The following is a 23,137-nucleotide window of genomic DNA, read 5'->3' on the forward strand; positions in this document are numbered from 1 at the left end:
ATTGGTGGGTACTAAAGCTACAGGAAGAACACTGCTCTTCTGGGCAACTGGTAGGACATTATGTTTGGACGTTGGTACATTGGTTGAGGGTTTGAAGTGAATCACTTCTGCCCTTTCAGGGATTTACAGTACAAGCCATCGTGTATTAATAGGAAGACCTTACATTGTACCAGTGTCTAAGAGAACAGTGTTCTATCTATAGGAGTTCAACCTAATTTCCAATGGTTTTACTGAAGTGTATTTTCTGCTTTGTTCAGACACAAATCTTGATATTGTATTGTCTTAGTATACTTTTAGTTTAATAATTTTGATATCACTCTGAACTCGCCAAGTAATATCCTGGCAGATAAACCAGTTCCTCCAGTTGACAATCATTATGGAACCCAACTATCTACTTTGCTGGAAAATAGGCATTACATCTTGAAATAATGACATCTCTTGGACTTCTGTCCATCAACTGGGTGGATTCAAGATTCCAGAACAAAGGAGATAATCTAGAACCTCCAAACAATTCCCCGTGTTCTCAGTCCCTATGTGCCCACATCTCACTTGTCTCACTATCTCCTTGCCAGATACGAGCTTAGAGTGATAATTTGGAATACCGATGAGGTAATCCTGGAAGATGATGATTACTTCACAGGAGAAAAGTCTAGTGACATTTTTGTCAGGGGGTACGTACCAGTGAAAAAAGGTTGACTTGTGTTGTGTGTGGGCTTCTGTGTACACTTGTGGCGCACACACCAGTTCCCATGCTGCCTTTGTTGCCGGTTTTACGCTTTTGTGTTGTGTGTGAATAACAGAATTTTGCTTTTTTTGCTCCCTTTTTTTTGTTTGATTTCTTTGTCTACCTCATGTTTACCGTCGCACTCTTGAAAACTAGTTTTGAACTACGTGTTATAATTTGGAACACTGATGAAGTGATTCTAGAAGATGATGCTTTCATGACAGGAGAGAAGATGTCAGACATCTATGTCAAGGGGTAATGATGCACGGCCCGGACCCTTCTAACACCCACACCCTACCCTACCCCCCATCCCTTCTAACCTGCCTAACCCTCTTCCCTGGGCGCAGCAATTGTGCATATCCCCTGTCACTCATCACTGCTTGTGTCACTGCACTGAACTGCACTGGTCTGCTACACCCTTTTGCTTGCTCGCTCCCATCTCTAGCTGGTCTTTGGGTTGCAATGTGGTGGATCTATTGGGTTTTTTGATACCATGAAAATACTCTTCAGTTTTTGAGGTCCTCAAATTGATTTACGTTTCACCAATTTATTATGTGTGCAGGAAAATTACTGGACACTTCCAGGGTCATAACTAAAATTGTCACCACCTTTCGCAGGTTTATATGCCCCGATTTAAATTGAATTCCTTGCTTTGACTGCTATAAATTGGAAATCTCATCGCTCCAAAATGTTCTTTACCAAAACAATTAAACAAAAGTCCATGTAAAAAATGATCTAATGATAAAGATAGGTGATCCATTGGCCTAGCTTTTCTGCAAGCACAGATTGCACTATGTTGATCTGTGGCAGATAATCACAGATATGTATAATATTATTTAATAATTTCCACTATTAATGTTTTTAATTAACCTCTTCATAAGATCATAATATTCATTACCAGGAAAAATATATAAAGGGAACATCAGCTAAGGAGCTGGCATTAATTCCAAATGACTTTACTCATCGTAAATTGGATCGTCCAAAAAATCTTTAAAAGTAACAGAAATACACTTTAGGACAAAACACAAGAAATTTTTTAAGTAATAAAATATAATATATAATTTACATCATTCTTATTCTGAGTTGAGATACTGATACACAGGAACCAGTTTAGGTACACCAGCAAAATTAGCCACAAGTGAAAATAAATTATTAATAATTCAGGTATAGATACACAACTTGCACCCAAGCTAACTTATTTGGATTTAGAAAGATAAGGTAAAAAAAAAACTCTGACCGTCTCATGTTTACTAGCAAGAAATATTTAAAGGGACTATTATGTATTGATCCTGAACATAAAAAGTTACGTTGTTCAGGATCCAATATCTTCCTTTCTACTTAATATGGGGTAAAATGTTTTGAACAAAATCTATTTTCAATCCCGACTCCTGGTGTGATGATGTCCACCCTCAGCACTGGAGAGGTCTTTCTCGCCCTGGTTCCACCACACAATCCCACTAGCTAGCGATGCCTCCAGGAGTGGGTGTGTCTGCATACAGTGTGATTCATGTGTTTGCACCAAGGTTTACAATAAGAGGGCTTTTATTTGCACAGTATGTAAATGTTTTTGCATTGTGTTCCCAGATTCCAGGTAAGTGCCTTTCACACCTCCTTGTTTCTGAGAGAGTCCTTAAATGTAGCTGCTGACCATGACAAAAACATATTTCGGGAATGCAAACCATAAATTAACCAAGATCAAGGGCAAACACCATGGTTGTATATTGGACTGATAGAACAGGTAAAATCACAGTAATGTGTAGACTACGTTGTTGATTTGTCCAGTAATTATTACATGTAGCCAAATCATTGGATACAGTGACATTTCTATATTTTGTTTGCAATAGATTTTTATTCAAAAGTTTAACAAATTTTTGTTAGGATACAAATAGTAAGTCAGTACAGAAAGATCCATGCACTCTTAAGAGGTGACCAAGTGTCTAATCCATATGGCTGTAATGCAAAAACAATTATAACGATAATTACAGTTGAGTTAGGCTACTGCCTGCTCGAACCTGAAAAGAGTACTTATAACTTCTCGGTAACGTTGGATCAAGTTTTAGTGCCTTTAACATAGCTCAAGATAAGGGCCCCTATTACCAAAGGTGGTTAGGTATTTACAGTAGAGTTATTTTACATTGCTCCCACATTGGTGTCAAGTAGAGAGAGGCTCCAGGACTTTCCATTTGTATCCATAAGTTGAATCATTGAACATAAAAAGAGAAAAGAGGAGGGGAAGAAGAAAAGAGAAATAAATTAGAGTAAAATTTATTCAAATAAAATAAGGAAGAGGAGGGGGAGGAGAGAAAAGATGAAGGAGAGAAAAGGGAGAAGAGTAAAGGTCAGGAATCCAAAGCAGAGGTAATTTCCCTTGGCCTAGGCCCCCCCACTATCCAGTTCTAGATTATAGGGCTTGGATGTACTTAATCCAGGGGGACCACACCCTGTCAAATCTGGCCTGTCTGTTTTTAAGGATTCTGGTAAATTTTTCATTGACCATGATCCAAGAAAGTTTATGCAACATTTCTATATTTTATGTAAAGGTAAACTTCAGTCAAAATAACAAATGTATCCTGTGTCACCTCTGACAAATCAGTTCGGAGCTTACACAAGACTTTCCTTTCCCAGTCTGTTGGGTGAGAATATCTTGTTTGGGAGCGGAAGAGTTTATGTGACTCTTATCTTTAAACTTTCATGTATAAAGGAAGGGGTCACTTTAAAATAGAATTAGGGCCTCTCATTAAAGGAGAAGTACAGCCAAAGCTTCTCTTGTGGATCACAGGAGTACAGTTCATTGTGCACTACTGTGACCTGTTTTTAGTAGACAGCAAGCTGAGGCCCACTGTCAGCTGATGTCACAGAGCCGGGCTAGGCTCGGGAAAGATCACGACCATAAAGTCGGGATCTGCACACATGCCTGGATCTCCACCCGGCTCAGCTTCTCACTGAGAGCCTGAGCTGGCCGCTCCCGCCCTCTCCATAGTCCAGCGCTCCAGTAAGCACAGAGGGGTGGGCGGAGCAGAGGCAGTGACTGACAGTCGGGAGCTCTGAGATCTGAGCGATCGGCAGTGTTTGATCGCTCAGTTCTCAGCCTTAGAGCCTAGGTAAATATGATTCTACAATAATGTAGTCTGTGCCTGCTTGGTTCGTGGCTATCGGCATTTACACTGCTGATTCACAATCCTGTGGATTGTCAGTCAACACCTGGCCACACCTAGCCCTGCCAACTAATTTCTTGAATGACAGCACTGCCTCTATTGCTGAAACCCTCCCAGTGTGAGCTGCAGTGTCTGGGAGATGAAGCGTGTGAGACACAAATCATGGAGGATTTGGCTCAGTCAGGAAAGGTTAAGGAAGTTTTGAGGCCTATGTACAGTATCACATAGTAACTAAATTTGGGACTGGGACTTGTTAAAATTCCCCAGAAAACAATGGCTGCTTCCCTTATGTCTATGCAACATATACACATTTAAAACTCATTTTGGACCTTCCAGTAACAAGGAGGTTATCTGCAGAGAGAAAGCTGACTGTGAAGGCGAAGATGATGCATCAACGGCGTATACTGCATGCAACATTTCCTCTCATTTTCCTTCATTCATGTCTACACTAATATCTGTTAACAAAATATCTATGTGCATAGCTCTGTACTTCCTTCCTGTGTGGGGCATGTGGGTTTATGTCTGTGTGTATTTTCTGTTGTGTATGTTTAGCATGTAAATGTTATGCTGCTCAAGAATGTCTATTTAATATGTACATAAATGTTTATGTCAGAAAAAAAAAAATATTACAGGAGTTTTGTCATCAAAGGGTCAGTCCACTCTAAACCAATAAGTTGACTCCCATATTGGGATATTTTACTAATCAAGTACTGTCCTTGCCAGTTCATGAACTTAGCCTCCACCTGCAACCATTTTAGGTCCAAAGACCAATCTTCAGGGCCAGGTTTACACTTCCTCCCCTCTGTAGGCAGCCCTGGAAGCCCTCAGAACTGTAGACCCTCTGGCTCTTTATATATCTACAGGATTTCAGGAATAAATGTTACCTCAAGAGCTTCCTTCTTAAACATAATATTAATGTAGCTGGGAAAATTAGATCTTCCCCAACCCTTGTAAAGGTTGCAGCAGGAACATGGAATTGGGAACTCAAGTTTAGTCTTCTGACGACCACAATCTTAAAGCCAAACTCCAGGAAACTTGAAAGATTCTCTGTTGTAGTGGGGCTGCGCCAACACTGCAAGGGTTAACTGCTCATTCAGGTCGAGGCGGCATAGAAAAGATTTACTTACCTGATCCTCCACTCCTCTGCACTGCTAGACCAGTCCCTTCAGCATCTTTTCCTCCATACTCCAGCATTCTAAGGCCAGCCATAGATGATTTGATTTTCTTTCCTGCCACCATGGGTGGCAGGAAAGAATGTCATTTGGTCCTTTTATCAACACAGTCAGTGTCGATGGGAGAATCCCTCCTGTGGCTCTGTCCTCCTGTAGCGCTATTCTCCTGTAGGGGGAGCCGTCCCAGCTGGGAGAACACACAGTGATTATTGCTAGCAATAGCAATGCCCCCTGGCAATAAACACATGAAAAATCCAACAGGCTGTTTGTACCCAAGTTGATTGATCGACCAACCTGGATACAATCAGCCTGCCCATATATGGTGATTGATCAACCTGGATACAATCAGCCTGCACACACATGGTTCGAATCTCAGGCTGGTCCCCGCTGAACAGGCAGAGATTTGAACCGTCTAAGGCCGGCTTAAGGTCTTGATGTTATTGGACATGGTGGCTGTGAGGGACATTCCATAGGTCAGGGGTGGCCAACCGGTGGCCCGCGGAGCCCTCTGATGTGGCCCGCGACCTCCTGCTCTGGAATGGCAGGTTAGCAAGCAAAGATTGCAGGTTGTCGACCCGCCATACCACAGCATCAGTGTTGTGAATGAAGCTGGTGGTAGAGGAAGAAAACCGCTGTGGAGCAGAGCCCCATAAGACGATGCTTCCTCTACAACGCCGGCTTTTGCCACAGGCGGAGTCTAAGGCAAAGTTCAGCTAACCTGCAGAATAGACACAGCGGCACTTGCGGTGTGGATAAACCGCAGCACAACAATGTGAAAGCAGTCCCTTTTCACATGATTAGCCCGACCAAATGGGACCCTCAATTCACCTCTACAGAGCGACACATGCCCGCTTACGCCAGCCTACCTCCAATCCGAAAAACATTTGTCCCCTTCTATCTGGGTGGATCAGAGGGCCTATAGAGTAGCCATGACCTGTCATCCGTCCGCTCCGCTCATTGTGGCCCTCGACTGGTCACCAAGTTGCTTAAGTGGCCCTCACTCTTCAAAAGGTTGGGCACCCCTGCCATAGGTGGATCAAAGGAGAGCACCATCTGCTGGTGGAGAAGAGAATTAGGTAAGTAAAGCAGTTTTTACTATGCCCTAGACAAGAATAATGCGTGGTACACACTGTAAGTGTTTTTTTACAGGAGCTTGCAATCTCCCTGCTGTGCTATTGTGTTCTGATGAGGGAGTTTCCCCGCCAGAACATACTGGTCAGTTCTGGCAGCCATTGGCTGCCCATTGACTGCTGGTTTTTCAGTATGCCTGTTTAACAGGAGCTGGATGTTGGGCTGGCTTCTGTCGGACAGGCTGCTATACACACTGGTCGAATGGTGGCAGGTTTCTGTTATTTGGATTGTGTGTACCAGTCTTAAAGGAACAGTTAACCCTTGCAGTACAAGTACAGCCCCATTGCAAGGGAGAATTTTAAGAATTCCTTGAGTTGCCCTTTCAAAATACCAACTTCTATTTAGAACAGTAATATGTTTTGTCTGGACTGACTCTTCAATAGGCAGATTTATTTTGTAGTATTGAACATAGCTTCAAAAGTGGGGTAATATATAGCTTTAGACAACGTTTAGGCTTTTAGAAGTCTTTGTTGGTCTAAGGTAAGTGCTGTGTTAACAGTTGAGCACTGCTGTTTAGATTTCCTAGGCAGAGCAAACAACGAACTAGATAAAATGTACTATTAAATAATGTCAGTTTTCTAGTTCTATGTGTGATGTAGAGATATCTACATTTTATGCTTGGAAGTATACTAGAGAGTGTTCCTTCTAATGTGGATTTTCAGAACCCATTTTGGACTGTGCTGGACCTCATATTTGTCATACCTAGATAATTTTAGCATGCATGTAGTCATCATACAACCAGATTTTTCATCCACCACAATCTGAGCAGATACTGACTGGGCAAGACCCAAGTCCCCCATGACCATGTCAAGTACTAACAAGTTAAGCCTAAAACAACCCTGTCTGCCAGAATATGGAGGTAGTGACCTGTATAAAATTCTCCTTACACAAATACTAGTAATTAACCCCCACTCTCCCCAGTATTAGAGCGTGCCATTACAGTTAATGATCCTTAGCATTTTTGTATGTAAGTATGTCTACTGACTGTCTCTGGATGGGACATGTAGGTGGCTGAAGGGACAACAGGAGGACAAGCAAGATACAGACGTCCACTATCACTCTCTTACTGGTGAGGGCAACTTCAACTGGAGGTTCATTTATCCATTTGATTATCTGATGGCCGAGGAGAAGATTGTCATCTCCAAGAAAGAGTCTATGTTCTCCTGGGATGAGACAGAATACAAGATTCCAGCACGACTTACCCTACAGGTCTGGGATGCTGACCACTTCTCTGCTGATGACTTCCTGGGTATGACTGTACATTACATAATGTGAATTGTACTGACGGTGAATAATGGAGTATATTTTAGTCCTTCTTCACTTACCTCATCCTTACATTTTGCTTTTAAATGTCCTTATTTCTTCTGAGAAATCCTCACTTCCTGTTCTTCTGTCTGTAACTCCACACAATAATGCAAGGCTTTCTCCCTGGTGTGGAGTGTCATGCTCGCCCCCTCCCAGGAGTGTCAGGACGCTCTCTACATTGCAGATAGAGAAAGTAGCTGTGTGTTAGTGGGCGTCCACACCAGGGAGAAAGCCTTGCATTACGGTGGTGAGTTACAGACAGAAGAACAGGAAATGAGGATTTCTCAGAAGAAATAAGGACAATTAAAAGCAAAATTGAAGGATGAGTTAAGGGAAGGAGGACTGCACTAAGGTAAAGGAAGCTATTTAGGGGGAAAATTGTACCTTTATAACCCCTTTAACATTGACCATGTAGTGCTTACTGTCCATGGGAATCAGCCCTCTTAAAACTGATGATACCTTTGTGGCAAGCTAATGGAGGTTTGGGAATACCTTTGATGAAAATGTGTGCCAAATTGCATAATTAAGCCATTGCAAGAAGATCTGTTTCTATTTTTATTTAATATATTTTACTATTGAAAAATTGCTGCAGTAATTAGGGCTAGGTTTGCGGGTAAATTTGTGTCATGCCTATGAAAATCTTTTAAGGGTGTTTCAGTTTGTAGCATGTTACTGCATTGGTCATATTTCCCTCCTATAGGCGCCATCGAGTTAGACTTAAACCGTTTCCCTCGAGGAGCAAAGACAGCGAAACAATGCTCCATAGACATGGTGGCACCTGAGGTGGATTTGCCAATGGTCTCTATCTTCAAACAGAAGAGGGTGAAAGGATGGTGGCCGTTCGTTGCCAGAAATGAAAATGATGAACTTGAACTTACTGTAAGCTGCCAAATATTTTCTCCTTGTTTTAGCATCTGTTTTTAAAATTTGATCCAGGTTGCGTGATTTCATTGAGTTTTCCATTAAAATATAAATATTCTGTTGGCCTTTCTGCAAATTTAAAAGTGGTGACAAAAGCAAGAAAATGTGCAACATAAAAGTGTATGAAGAAGCATTTTTTGTTCGTTTTGGTGGAACCGTTATGTCTCGTACACACGACCGTGATTCCCGACGGGAAAAGATCCGTCGAAAATCTCAGGGGGAAAACCGAGAACCTGCTCTGTAACTTTTCCCCCGTACACAAGAGAGGTTTTCCCATCAGGAAAACTCAGATGAGAGCTGTGATTGGAAATCCCGACCATGTGTATGCTCCATCGCAGTTTTTCCCATAGGAAAACTGCCGGGGGAAAAAGTCCACCGGGAATCCCGGCGGAAAAAAGAGAGCAGGTTCTCTTTTTTTTTTGTCTGGCGGTTTTTGGGCAGTTTTCCTGTTTGAAAAACTGCGAGGAGCATACACACGGCCGGGAAAAGCTCTCCTCGCAGTTTTCCTGTTGGGAAACCCGGCCGTGTGTACGAGGCTTTAGACCTTTTGTCAAGTTTTTATAGCTGACTGTGTCCCCTTTCGTAGAGATTCACTCCTAATTGGTATGGGTGACCATTGTTGTCACTGAGACAGAAAGGGATGGACAATCCAAATATTTTGAGGTATCAATAAAGTGAAACTCCTCCAATGGGAATGCCTTATCCAGTGACAGCTCCCTTAGATGGGAATTCCATAAACTTAATGTCATGCTTACCCCTAATGCAGGTGGTCAGACACTATAGCTGGCTATTGTGTTCTTCACCTATAGCAGCCCCCTTTCCCATAAAGCAGGCCTACCGGTACTCGGTTGCCCCAGGACGTAGGGCCCTTTCACACTGGTGTGTTTTTGCCGCGTATTCGCGGTAAAAATAGCGCTATTAATACGCTCATAAAACGCTCCCCATGCCCCCTCCATTGAAATGAATTAAAAAACGCTGTAAAAACGCGGTAAAAAAGTTTTTACCGCGTTTTTAATTCATTTCAATGGAGAGGGGCATGGGGAGCGTTTTAATAGCGCTATTTTTCCGCAAAAACGCGGCAAAAACGCACCAGTGTGAAAGGCCCCTTATACACAATGATATAGTGCCTGGCCACCACACCAGGGCAGGTGTGAACTAAGCAAAGCACACAGGTACTTGCAGTTGCCAGACAGACAGAGTGGTTCAACGACAGTCCAGGTAAAAGGGAGGCAGAGTTTAGAGTACAGTCCTTATCTGATCTGAGGTCATACACAGGGAAACCTAATCTAGCAGAGCAGGATTGACAAACAGACAGCTTGATCACTTTAAATCAGGTTTGGTCTCCACCCAGAGTCTAGCCACATCAGTCACCCTGCGGGTGGACAGACAGACAGACAAGGAGAATACCACAGCCAAAACCAGGATGCTGGATTGAGGAGCAGGAGCGCTAGACGCTCCTGACGCCTTGGAGAGATTTCCTCTCATTTACTGAGTTTCATCTCCAGGATAGGAAATTAAGGGAAAATCTTCCCAGTGGGAAACAGGAAGCAAAAAAATGAATTAAAGAGTATAAACACTGGCCTGACACCACTGAGCATGCAATAAATGATGAAGCACCACACTTACATTAAGCCTGGTGTGATAAAGTAAAGACTGGCTTCAGCTAGTCTGCTCCCTTGCTACGCCCCTCTAATAGTTTCACCATCCTGTGGGCTTAGTACAACTATTAGTCCCTACCCTCATGCCAGGGTACTAGGTGTAATCCTAGCCTCAGACCTGTCCTTTCAGCTCCAAATCCAATCACTGTATAAAAGCTTGTAGACTTCACTCCGTAACATCTCTACAAATTCACCCTTTATAACTAATGAAACCAACAAGCTAATTCCCTGTTATCTCTCATGTTGACTATTGCAACTCCCATCTTCTAGGCCTACCTCTACATGTGCTATCCCCCTTCAGTCTATCATAAATGCTGCTGCTAGACTCATCTACCTTACCAACCGCTCAGTGTCTGCCACCCCTTTCTTCCAATCCCTCTACTGGCTTTCCATTGCTTAGCAATTTAAATTTACAATACTAACAACAATATACAAAGCTATCCACTACTCTGCCCCCATCTTCATCACCAATCTTGTCTACAAATATCACCCAAACGGCCCTCTCCGCTCCTCCCAAGCCCTCTTGTTCTTTAGCTCTCTTGTCTCTTCCTCCCTTGCTCGTCTCCAGGACTTCTACAGAGCCCATCCCATTCACTGGAACTCTCTACCTCAATCAAGTCTCCATCATCCGAGCTGTTCTGACTGGAGGTTAGTCAGCGTGCTCGCCCCCTCCCTTGGGACTACATCCCTGCGGGGAGACACTGTGAACGTTCACAGTGTCTGCCCGCAGGGATGTAGTCCCAAGGGAGGGGGCGAGCAAGCTGACTAACCACCAGCCAGAATGGCTCAGATGATGGGGGCAAGCTTTCTAAGGAGGAACAGGAAGTGAGAAATTCAGACAAAGGGAAAAAAAAACATTTAGAAGGGAAATCAAAGGAAAAGGTAAGTGAACCAACAATGCACTAGCCTAAAGGAACCTATTTAGAATATAAAAAACAAACCTTTAAAACCCCTTTAACCACTTCCCGACCGCCGCATGTAGATATACGTCGGCAGAATAGACGTACATGCACATTGGCGTACCTGTACGTCCCTGCCTAGACGTGGGTCGGGGGTCCGATCGGGATCCCCCCCGCTACATGCGGCGGTCGGATTCCCGCGGGGAGCGATCCGGGATGACGGCGCGGCTATTCGTTTATAGCCGCTCCGTCGCGATCGCTCCCCGGAGCTGAAGAACGGGGAGAGCCGTATGTAAACACGGCTTCCCCGTGCTTCACTGTGGCGGCTGCATCGATTGAGTCATCCCTTTTATAGGGAGACTCGATCGATGACGTCAGTCCTACAGCCACACCCCCCTACAGTTGTAAACACACACTAGGTGAACACTAAATCCTACAGCGTCCCCTGTGGTTAACTCCCAAACTGCAACTGTCATTTTCACAATAAACAATGCAATTTAAATGCATTTTTTGCTGTGAAAATGACAATGGTCCCAAAAATGTGTCAAAATTGTCCGAAGTGTCCGCCATAATGTCGCAGTCACGAAAAAAATCGCTGATCGCCACCATTAGTAGTAAAAAAAAAAATTTTTTATAAAAATGCAATAAAACTATCCCCTATTTTGTAAACGCTATAAATTTTGCGCAAACCAATTGATAAACGCTTATTGCGATTTTTTTTTACCAAAAATAGGTAGAAGAATACGTATCGGCCTAAACTGAGGAAAAAAAAAATGTTATATATGTTTTTGGGGGATATTTATTATAGCAAAAAGTAAAAAATATTGAATTTTTTTCAAAATTGTCGCTCTATTTTTGTTTATAGCGCAAAAAATAAAAACCGCAGAGGTGATCAAATACCACCAAAAGAAAGCTCTATTTGTGGGGAAAAAAGGACGCCAATTTTGTTTGGGAGCCACGTCGCACGACCGCGCAATTGTCTGTTAAAGCGACGCAGTGCCGAATTGTAATAACCCCGTGGGTCATGTAGCAGCATATTGGTCCGGTCCTTAAGTGGTTAAACGAGATGCCAGATGTAGACCATGAAAGGAGAGGGATGATAAAAAAAATGTTCAGCTGAAACGCTAAAATAGCATAAAAAACTGACACTAACTACATAAAAAATATATAGAAGGTCCAATAAAGGACTCAAAGAGGGTAGGCTAGAGAGATATCTATATGATATATACAGTATACTGGCACTAGAGTTAATATGATGCCAAGGATGTTTGCTGCAGTAAACAGAGAGTACAAAATGAAATACACATACATACAGCGTTTCAAATTTATTTCAAACTTTAAAGCTAAAACCAACAGTCACTATTCTATTCTTGGGATTCATGTACACTGCTGCTGGTAAAGCAGTTGGGATTTTTTTTCAGCTGCCCCTGAACTCTCCTCTATGTTATCTTATCAGTACATGTACACAGGGTCGTTTATAGTCCTTTCTAGGCAGTTGAATTCAAAAGCATTTTTTTAAAAGCAAAAAAAAATTTGTTCAGAACGCATGTTCAGAGGCATTTGAAACACCAAATGCCTGCACCAGCTTGTAAACACTGTAACTTGTGTTTCACTGCGTTTCGTTTACAGGTGTTTTACATTTTTGACCATTTGCAAAAAATATATATAATAATTTAAAAGCTCTTATAAACGCAAACACGGCAAAACTGACTTTTCTAAATGTTGTCTATCTGTCAAGTGAAATCGTTCATGGAGGTTGTAAAATGTCTGTACATTAAGCCTTATGCCGCACACGACCGTTTCTAAAAAAAACTGACGTTTTTTTTATGTCATTAAAAACAATCGTGTGTGGGCTTCAGAGCATTTTTCACAATCTTAGAAATGGGCATTAAAATTTTCGAACATGCTCTATTTTTTCACGACGTTTTTAACGCTGTCGTTTTTAAGGTTGTAAAAAATGGTCGTGTGTGGGCTTTAAAGACGTGAAAAAACGCGCATGCTCAGAAGCAAGTTATGAGACGTGAGCGTTTGTTCTGGTAAAACTACCGTTTGTAATGGAGTAAGCACATTCATCACGCTGTAACAGACAGAAAGGCGCGAATCGTCTTTTACTAACACAAAATCAGCTAAAGCAGCCCAAAGGGTGGCGTCATCCGCATGGAACTTCCCCTTTATAGTGCCGTGGTATGTGTTGTACGTCACCGCGCTTTGCTAGAGCATTTTTTTTTCACGATCGTGTGTAGGCAAGGCCGTTTTAATGATCGGGTTGAAAAAAACGTTGTTTTTTCTAGACCCTTAAAAACTTCATTTTTTAGAACCCGAAAAATGGTTGTGTATACACGGCATTACTCTTGGACCTCTACGCTGCCTTGGACACAGTTGACCACCCCATCCTCCTCAGAAAACTTGATTTGCTTGGTCTCAGTGGCTGTTCTCTCCATCGGTTCAAATCTTACCCATCTCACGGCACCTTCAGTGTCACTTCCAACTCTACTTCCTCTTCTCCTACTCCTCTTACCATTGGTATGCCCCAAGGTTCTGTCCTTGGACCACTCCTATTGTTGATCTATACCTCTTCCCTGTGTCAGTTGATGGCCTCCCATGGCTTCCACTACCATTTATATGCTGATGACACCCAAATCTCTCTCTCTGTCCTTTAGCTCACCCCATCAGTTTTCTCACGCATCACTGATTTACTAACAGACATATCTGACTGGACATCTTACAACCGATCTATCTAAAACCAAGCTCATAATATTTCCTCCCCCACATTCCCCTTCATCTGACTTCTCTGTCAAGATCAATGGCACAACTATCAGTCCGTCCTCACATACAAGGGTACCAGGTGTAATCCTGGACTCTGAATTGTCCTTTCAGGCCCACATCCAATCCCTGTCCAAAACATGCCACCCCAACTTTCTGCAATTTCTCCAGAATACGCCCCTTTTTAAACAATGACACCACCAAGGTTCTAATTCACTACCTGGTTATCTCTCGTCTCGACTACTGCAACTCCCTCCTCATTGGATTACCTTTACATCGGCTATCCCCCCTGCAGTCCATCATAAATGCTGATGCAAGACTTATCCACCTTACCAACCATTTAGTGTCCTCCACCCCTCTCTGCCAATTTATCCACTGACTTCCACTTAGCCAACCATAAATAAAGCCATCCACAACTCTCCCCAGCTACATCACTAGCCTGGTCTCAAAATATCAACCAAGTCACTCTCTTCGGTCCTCCCAAGGCCTCCTGCTCTCTAGCTCCCTTGTCGCCTCCTCCCATGCTCACCTCCAGGATTTCTCCAAAGCTTCTCCCATTCTTTGGGACTCCCTACCCCAACCTGTCCAACTGTCTCCTAACCCATCTTTCATTGGACAATCCCTAAAAACCCTTCTCTTTAAAGAAGCCCATCCTGCTTCTAACTATACATTGGGCTAGATTCAGCAACAACATATGGCGGCGTATCAGATACGCCGCCGTAATTTAAAATCTGCGCCGTCATATCTTTACACCGATTCTCAAAGGCAGATACGTTGAAAAAATAGGCTTCCTCCGCCGACGTAACTTGAATAACTTGTGTGCAATTTTACGCTGGCCGCTAGAGGCGCTTCCGTTGTTTTCGGCGTAGAATATGCAAATGACCTAGATACGCCGATTCACAAACGTACGTACGCCCGGAGCAATTTTGTTACGTTGTTTACGTTAGGCTTTTTTGGCGTAAGGTTGCTCCTGCTATTATGAGGCGCAGCCAATGTTAAGTATGGACGTCGTTCCCGCTTCAAATTTTGAATTTTTTACGTCGTTTGCGAATAGGGCTGGACGTAATTTACGTTCACGTCAAAAGCAATGACGATTTGCGGCGGAATTTCGAGCATGCGCACTGGGATTCTTTCACGAACGGCGCATGCGCCGTAAAAAAACTTAAAATATGCGGGGTCACCATTAATTTAAATAAAACACGCCCCCCTCATCCTCATTTCAATTAGGCGTGCTTACGCCGGCCCCATTTACGCTACGCCGCTGTATGTTAGGAGGCAAGTGCTTTGTGAATACAGCACTTGCCTCTCTAACTTACGGTGGCACAGCAAAAATACGATACGCTGCGCCGCCGTAACAATGCACAAAGCTACCTGAATCTAGCCCATTGTGTTTTTACTTTCTCCATCAGCACATTCCCACACAGCTATTACCTTTTGTATCACTATTACCTCTTATATTGTAAGCTCTAACGAGCAGGGCCCTCTGAATCCTCTTGTACCAACTTGTATTGTACCTGTAATGTCTACCTTAATTTTGTAAAGTGCTGTGCAAATTGTTGAGGCTATTTAAATCCTGTATACTAATAATAATAATAATAATAATAATAATAATAATAATTAAAGACTAAAACATTTTTTTCTTTAACCCTCTATGAAAGTGAAAAATGCTCACTTTTTATTTGCACATAAAAACTCAGGCCCTATAGTAATAGCAACGAGATGCCTTCAAGCTGAACCCCGTTCTTCCTGATAGGACATTTTTAGTAAGGTAGGATTAAAATGACAATTGCTGACCCCTATTTCTTTATTCGAGTGTCACAGAATCGTGTCTTTTTCATTCTGTCAGGTACTAAAAAATGTCAGGCTTTGGTAATAATATTACCCACTATTCTTTTTCCTCAGGGTAAAGTGGAGGCAGAGCTCCACCTACTATCAGCAGAAGAGGCGGAGAAATCACCGGCAGGTCTCGGACGCAATGAGCCGGATCCTCTGGAAAAACCAAAGTAAGTGAGATGAGTATAAAATCCCTGTGAGTAATAATTCTATATAAAGTAGCGTGTTCTTTTAATTCTGAGGAGCCTCCTGTCATGCTAATCCACATTGTGACATGGGTAGAAGATATCGCTCTGACACAGGGAAGGATTAACATCCCGTGCAAAGCTACCAAATCCCACTCTGCATCAATCAACCGGGTAATATACAGTATAGTAGAAGTGCAGGAAGTAGTCCCTGTTTAAAAATATCTTTAAAGTGGACTTGAACTCAAAAACTAAAGATTTGGTGTGTTATGGGAACATGTAGAAGTGTTGATTGTACCTAAGCAGTACCTGAAAAATCTTGATTTTGTCTGGAATTCCTCCTGGAAAATAGCAGTGTACTTATGTGAGTGGGCCTAGGCCCTCCTGTACCACATCCCCATAGCTGTATATATGTGTGTGTGTGTGTATATATATATATATATATATATATATATATATATATATATACACATACATACATACATACATACATACATACATACATACATACATACATACACATTATATTAACAAAAGTATTGGGACACCTGCCTTTGCACGCTAATGAACTTTAATGGCATCCCAGTCTTAGTCCGTAGGGTTCACTATTGAGTTGGCCTACCCTTTGCAGCTATAACAGCTTCAACTCTTCTGGAAAGGCTGTTCACAAGGTTTAGGAGTGTGTCTATGGAAAAGTTTGACAATTCTTCCAGAAGTGCATTTGTGAGGTCAGGCACTGATCATCCCAAAGGTGTTCTATCGGGTTGAGATCAGGACTCTGTGCAGGCCAGCCAAGTTCCTCCACCTCAAACTCGCTAATCCATGTCTTTATGGACCAATGCTTTGCGCACTGGTGCTCAGTCATGTTGTAACATGAAGGAGACATCCCCAAACTGTTCCCACAAAGTTGGGAGCATGAAATTGGCCAAAATGTCTTGGTATGCTGATGCCTTAAGAGTTGCCTTCACTGAAACTAAGGGGCCAAGCCCAACCCCTAAAAAACAACCCCACACCATAATCCCCCCACCACCAAATGATTTGGACCAGTGCACAAAGTAAGGTCTATAAAGACATGGATGAGCATATTTGGGGTGAAGGAACTTGACTGGTCTGACCTCAACCTGATAGAACACATTTGGGATGAATTAGAGCAGTGTTTCCCAACTCCAGTCCTCAAGGCACACCAACAGGTCATGTTTTCAGGCTTTCCATTATTTTGCACAGGTGATTTGATCAGTTTTACTGCCTTAGTAATTACCACAGCCGTTTCATCTGAGGGAAATCCTGAAAACATGACCTGTTAGTGTGCCTTGAGGACTGGAGTTGGGAAACACTGAATTAGAGTGAAGTCTGCAAGCTTTCTTGTCCACATCAGTGACTGACCTCAGAAATAAGCTTCTGGAAGAATGGTCAAACATTCCCATAGACACACTCCTAAACCTTGTGGACAGCCTTCCCAGAAGAGTTGAAGGTGTAATAGCTGCAAAGGGTGGGCCAACTCAATATTAAACCCTACAGACTAAGACTGGGATGCCATAAAAGTTCATGTGCGTGTGATAGCAGGTGTCCCAGTACTTTTGGCAATATTATAGTGTATATATATATATATATATATATATATATATATATATATATATATATACCAAATAATAAACTCTCCTCTGTATGCCTTTCTGAAACTAGCTTCACTTTTTACTAGGGGCCAGACTCCAAGACAGACTCTAAGCATCTCTGAATGAGTGCCTCAATGGCCTTTGGTGTTGCTTGGGCTTAAAGAGACCCTGTTGTAGTCAGACCATTCATTTCAACAAAAATCTCCCCATAAGATTATATGTGCATGTACCATATTTTAGGCATGTTATTTACCTGTAAAATCCTCCCTTGTGCAGACATCCAAAAGCCTTGAGACTACTGCATGCATGGCATGGACCTTAATTTGGGTTGCCACGTATATATACTTGCTGCATGCTCCCAGCCACCATTAAATATGCAATGCACTGATGTGTAGAGCTTCATAGATTAAAATGGCAACTAGTTTTCATGTGTCTAGCACGCTGTAATTCTGCCATGTAGCGCACATAAAACACAATGTTGTGAACAGATCCTAGCAGCTAAAGTCTTCTACAAGTTAACGGGCTTGCAGAAAATGAATAGGTTGTAACAGTCGCATAAAAGGACGTTTTTTTGTAATTGGTCAATAGGGATGAGGTTCCTCAGGATTTACTAAGTTCGCAAATTGCAAACTTGAAATGTTTGCAGGTTTGCTGCCAGGAAAAAGGAGGAACCCATAATGCAGTGCATAGCTTTTTGCCTAGACAGCTAAGTCACAAGCGCTAATGATTGGAAGCAATGTATAACCCATCCCCCTCCCCTCACTATAAAAGGTTGGGCTCACAGCAGCCATATTGTCTGTATGTGAAGTTATGGAGGGATACTGTTTTTTATTTTTTTTGGCATTGGTACATCCCCCATAGCAGTGCCAGGCTTCCCATGCCTTTTGATTGACACTAGCTTGCTTATTATGTCTACAAATAGCCAGAATTTAGTAATTTGATTTGCCACCCACCACCATAAGCTCAAGAAAGTTTGCCACAAAGTTCACAAACTTTGAGCAAGATATGTGAAGAGCGAATCTGCCTTGGTTCAGTTCATTTGCAAAACTGTTCTGGAACTAAACCAAGGCAGATTCACTGCTCATCACTATAGGTCAGCACTGAGAATCAGAGACTATACAATGACCAACTCCTGGCCCAGACTCTACAATTCATGGGCAGCTGGCAACTATGCTATGAATATAAGGTGTCTTATGCCTTGTACACATGAGAGGAATTTCCAACAGAAAAAGTCAGACGGAAGCTTTTCATTAGATATTCCGTCCGTGTGTATGCCCCATCTGACTTTTTCCGTCGGAAATTCCAGCGGAATTAGATAGAGAACATCCATTCGTCTGGATGCATACATTTCCATTGGTCTGAATGTAATTCCGACGGACTAAAAACAACGCATGCTTGGAAACAATTGGACGCATGCTCGGAAGCATAGAACTTCTTTCTGTCGGAACTCCGTCGGAAAAACCGTTGGAGTTTATTCCGACGGGAAAACCGGTCGTGTGTACAGGGCATTAGAGTTCACTGTGTTTTGGCAGACATCTTTTTTTTTTTGCCTTGTCAACGGAAACCTGTTACATCAGTGGTATTGTTAGTTTATAGTGACCTTATAGGTTCATGAAAAAAAAAATCTGTAATGCCGCATACACACGATCAAATTTTCCGTCGGAAAAACCTTGGGTGTTTTTTTTGACGGAATTCCTCTGAAACATACGGTCACACAAAAGTTCTCTGAACTTTCGACTGTCAACTTTCGGTATCTACTGCAAAATGCTGAAAATGCTTGGTAAATACCGCATGAATGGGCATTAAACTCAATTCACAGATTAAATAAATAATTAATTGCATGCGGTAATTAATTAGCAGTCGAGGCATGCAATATTTAAGGAATGTGTACTGGTTGTTAAGGAGCAGGCGGCCCCCGGCGTTCTTAACAACCAGTAAACAACATGGCTGTTAGGCTGGGTTCACACTACTACACTACTTTCATCCTACTTTGCTCTGTGTTCAATGTTTCCCTATGAGAGCGTCTTGTAGCGTCCTACACAAGTCGGTCCGACTTTGAAAATGCTCCCTGTACTACTTTTGGTCCTACATTGATCCTACTTCAGGCCCATTGAATATCATTGAAGTCGGACCAAAGTAGTATCCTGTTCATGAAAGTAGGATGGATGTAGGACCAATGTAGGATAAATGTAGGACCAATGTAGCAGAGCAAAGTAGGATGAAAGTAGTGTAGTAGTGTGAACCCAGCCTCAAGGAGCATGGCGGCAGATGCATACTTAACAACTGATTAGTTATTAGCTGACAGCTGAATGTAAAGAAATGAATTACCAGCATTAAATAATCTGGGGAAAAAACGGTGTTAGGTCCCCCTCCAATCCATACCAAGCCCCACTCCATACCGCAGGCTTTTACTACTAAAATACCACATGACTTCATAAAAGAGCGCATGCAGCATTTTAGTATCGTTCTTAGGTGAATGCCAAAACAATTGAAAATGGCTGTGTGGAATCTTACTGCAAACTCGGATGTGGTAGGTACCTGTCACCAGTGGTCTCCCTGCAGCTGACCCTTTACGCATTACAGAGTAAGCATTTGTTTTGTGTTGTCTGTGTTGATGTTGAAAAGTTTGTTTGAGAGACATTGGGCTCCATTCACAAAGCGGTAACTTGCTGCATTGTGAATGCGAATGGAGCCCAATGTCTCTCAAACTAACTTTTCAACATAGACAACACAGACAGAACAAATGCTTACTCAGTAATGGGTAAAGGGTCAGCTGCAGGGAGACCACGGGCAATACTGGTGACAAGTACTTTACTTTCGGTCCTCCTAAACCAGTTGTGAACAATGAATGAAGAATAGAAAGTGTCATGCATGCAAACATTCTCTCACTCACACATGTAACCCTAGGTTGACTTTCTCATTACTCTCCTCCCTTTTATTTTTGGGCTGCCTGTCTTCTGATTTCCACCTCCTCCCTTCACCAGCCGGCCAGACACAAGCTTCCTTTGGTTTCTCAACCCCCTGAAGTCTATCCGCTACTTTATCTGGCATACTTACCGCTGGCTGATTCTGAAAATCCTCATCCTCATCCTCCTTCTCCTTATGGTGGGCCTGTTCCTTTACTCTATGCCTGGATACCTAGTGAAGAAGATCCTCGGAGCCTGAGGAGGGTCTGCCATGGTACTGTCCTCTCCTATCTCACTGTCATTCTCTAAATCAGGTTTTCACCAATTATTTTTCACTTTTTTCTGTCATTCAGACTTTCACAGTGCTAAAAATCAAAGCTGAACTCCAGGCAGATATAAAAGACACAAAATAATGAAGATTTATATTCACAAATTCATCATTAAATTTACCTGAATCTACCTCAATTTGACCTGCTCTCGCTACGCAGCAGCGCTTAGGCTGAGAGAAGAAGTAGCAGCACATGTAGCCAATCAGTTATGCTGCTGGTCTCATGTGCTAACAAAAAGCATGCTGGTAGGAGGAGAGATTATAGATGAGCTCATCAGTCACTCTATTGCTTTTCCTTTCATTGTCTAATCACCGGTTTGGGGAGTACAAGAGCCATACAGCACAGCCCTACACGAGCCCTGTAAGAGTAAAATCAGGTCTCCTGTCTTGTGAGATAGAGCTGTGCTGTATTAATCTCACAACTGAATGGGCAGAAATAAAATCTTTTGGCAGCTCCCATATATGAAATTTAAAAGTCGTTGCCTGGAATTCAGCTTTATAGGGTCAGTCCACACAAAAGTGATGTTCTGGTTGTAGTAAGTGTCTGGTGGGCTGGCTATTTGTCCATTGGCTACATCTTCTTTTTTCTGCGTACCTTATCTGTTGCCACTAACCAAAGAGTTATTTCTGACACATTCTCCTCAATATAAAATACATTGTAATCTAAATAGGGAAAGTGGGACTTATAATGGTTGCAGCAGATGTGTGGAGCTGGGAACTCAAGAGGAAAGATCTCACCAGCAGAGCCCCCTACAACAGTGTTTCTCCACTTCCATCCTCAAGATCCGTCAACAGGTCATGCTTCCAGGATCTGTTAGCCAGATACACATATATCGGCGTATGACGTAAAATAGAGAGGCAAGGCCAGTATTAACAAAGCACGTGCTCCCTAAGTTACGTTGGCGTAGCGCAAATGGCCCGGAGTAACCCCGCCTAATTCAAAATAGGCAGGTAGTGGGTGTGCTCCATGTAAAGTACCTGTGACCCCATGTAAATGAGGGCCGTTGGTACGGCCCATGCGTGCGCATGCTCAGAATCACGTCGCAAATACTCATTGCTTTCAACGTGAATGTCACCTACGCCCAGCCCCATTCACGTGCGCTTACGCAAACGACGTAAAATACGACGGCTGTTCCGTCGTCCATACCTTGCATGGGCTGCGCCATCTTTTTGGTGGTTTATCTTTACGCCGGCGTATGTCTTACGTAAACGGCGTATCTTACTGCGAAGGGGCGTACGTACGTTTGTGAATCAGCGTATCTTGCTCATTTACATATTCGACGCGTAAATCCACGTACACGCCTCTAGCGGCCAGCGTAAATATGCACATAAGATACAACGGCGTAGGAGACTTACGTCGGTCGTATCTTGGCCAAATTTAAGCATATCTGGTTTTCAGAATACGCGTAAATATACGACGTACGTAAGTCTCTATGAATCCGGCTATATGAGTTGATCTTGGGCTGGTATTGCAATCAGCATAGCTGGACTTTGTAACTACTACACCTGTTTCATATGGTGGTAATTTAGAAAACATTACCTGTTGAGGGGGCTTGGGGAAGGACTAGAAGACTCACTCAGCTATTTTAGCTTTTAAATGATGCTCGCAATTACCTAGTTAGTCACAAAAGTCAGTATTTGCATTGGACAGAGAAAGATGTGTAGGCAGTGCTTATCCCTGAATTCAGGGAGGTGTTGTAGATCTCTTGGTAAAAATGTGAAGCCAGGATGAAAGTAACACCTGAATGGGTAAAGTGATAGTGTATATGAAGGTAAAATGTACACCATAAGCCTAGCACACTTACATAATGTAAAATTAACTCTGATATGTACATTATCATTTCTACCCATAGCTCCTAACTGTGGATACAAGCCAATAAGTTGCAATTGCAGAATACTCCCGTGCTTGATGATTGGCCCTGCACTGTCACATGCAGACAGAGAGAGAGAGTTCTCAGGTCTATGTAATTTCCAATTATAGTGACTCATAAATTACATAGAGCTTCCTTTCCTAACTCTTGCCAACTAAACAGAGTGATGGGGGAAGTGAAAGCTAAGTAGGCAAGTACTGCTGAGGAATGTGGCAAAAAAGTAAAGCAAAAGTTCACTGAAAAGGTACTTACCAACATAAAATGATCACCCAATCCAGTTGGATTAAGAGATGATAGTATGTGTGTGGGCACGTCTTAACCTTCCCAGACATATCCTGGACAAAGAATCGATTGCCTGGTTTGGATGACCCTTGCAGATCAATAATGATTTTGAACCATGCCTGAAGATTTCCTATTGAATGCATACAGTAGTTGGCCAATTCATTTCTGTATGTTAATGGAGAGATCTTTTGACTGTTTTAGGCCTCGTACACACGACCGAACATGTCTGCTGAAACTGGTCCGCAGACCAGTTTCAGTGGACATGTTCGGTCGTCTGTACGTCCGACCGGACAATTTTCCGGTGGATCGGACAGGTTTCCAGCGGACAAATGTTTCTTAGCATGCTAAGAAACATGTCCGCTGGAAGCCTGTCCGTCGGACATGTTCGGTC

At 42.6% G+C, this 23,137-nt stretch overlaps 1 protein-coding gene across 12 annotated transcripts in view; it reads left to right on the forward strand.

Annotated features, from left to right (window-relative positions):
- Positions 1-23,137, forward strand: part of OTOF (otoferlin) — a 465,027-nt gene that overhangs the window by 436,316 nt on the left and 5,574 nt on the right. For 4 of the 12 annotated variants that reach the window (XM_040348390.1, XM_040348393.1, XM_040348387.1 and 1 more), the window contains exons 42-46: positions 573-671; positions 7,190-7,431; positions 8,188-8,366; positions 15,631-15,731; positions 20,344-20,539. In XM_040348390.1, coding sequence (XP_040204324.1) covers positions 573-671; positions 7,190-7,431; positions 8,188-8,366; positions 15,631-15,731; positions 20,344-20,524 — 802 coding nt within the window. In that variant the 3' untranslated portion in view covers positions 20,525-20,539. Of the gene's footprint in view, positions 1-572; positions 672-880; positions 980-7,189; positions 7,432-8,187; positions 8,367-15,630; positions 15,732-20,343; positions 20,540-23,137 lie in introns of all 12 variants that reach the window. The other 8 variants (XM_040348383.1, XM_040348389.1, XM_040348392.1 and 5 more) reach the window with 3 other exon arrangements.

The sequence above is a fragment of the Rana temporaria genome, chromosome 4, assembly GCF_905171775.1.
Source record: "Rana temporaria chromosome 4, aRanTem1.1, whole genome shotgun sequence".
Taxonomy (NCBI): Eukaryota; Metazoa; Chordata; class Amphibia; order Anura; family Ranidae; genus Rana; species Rana temporaria.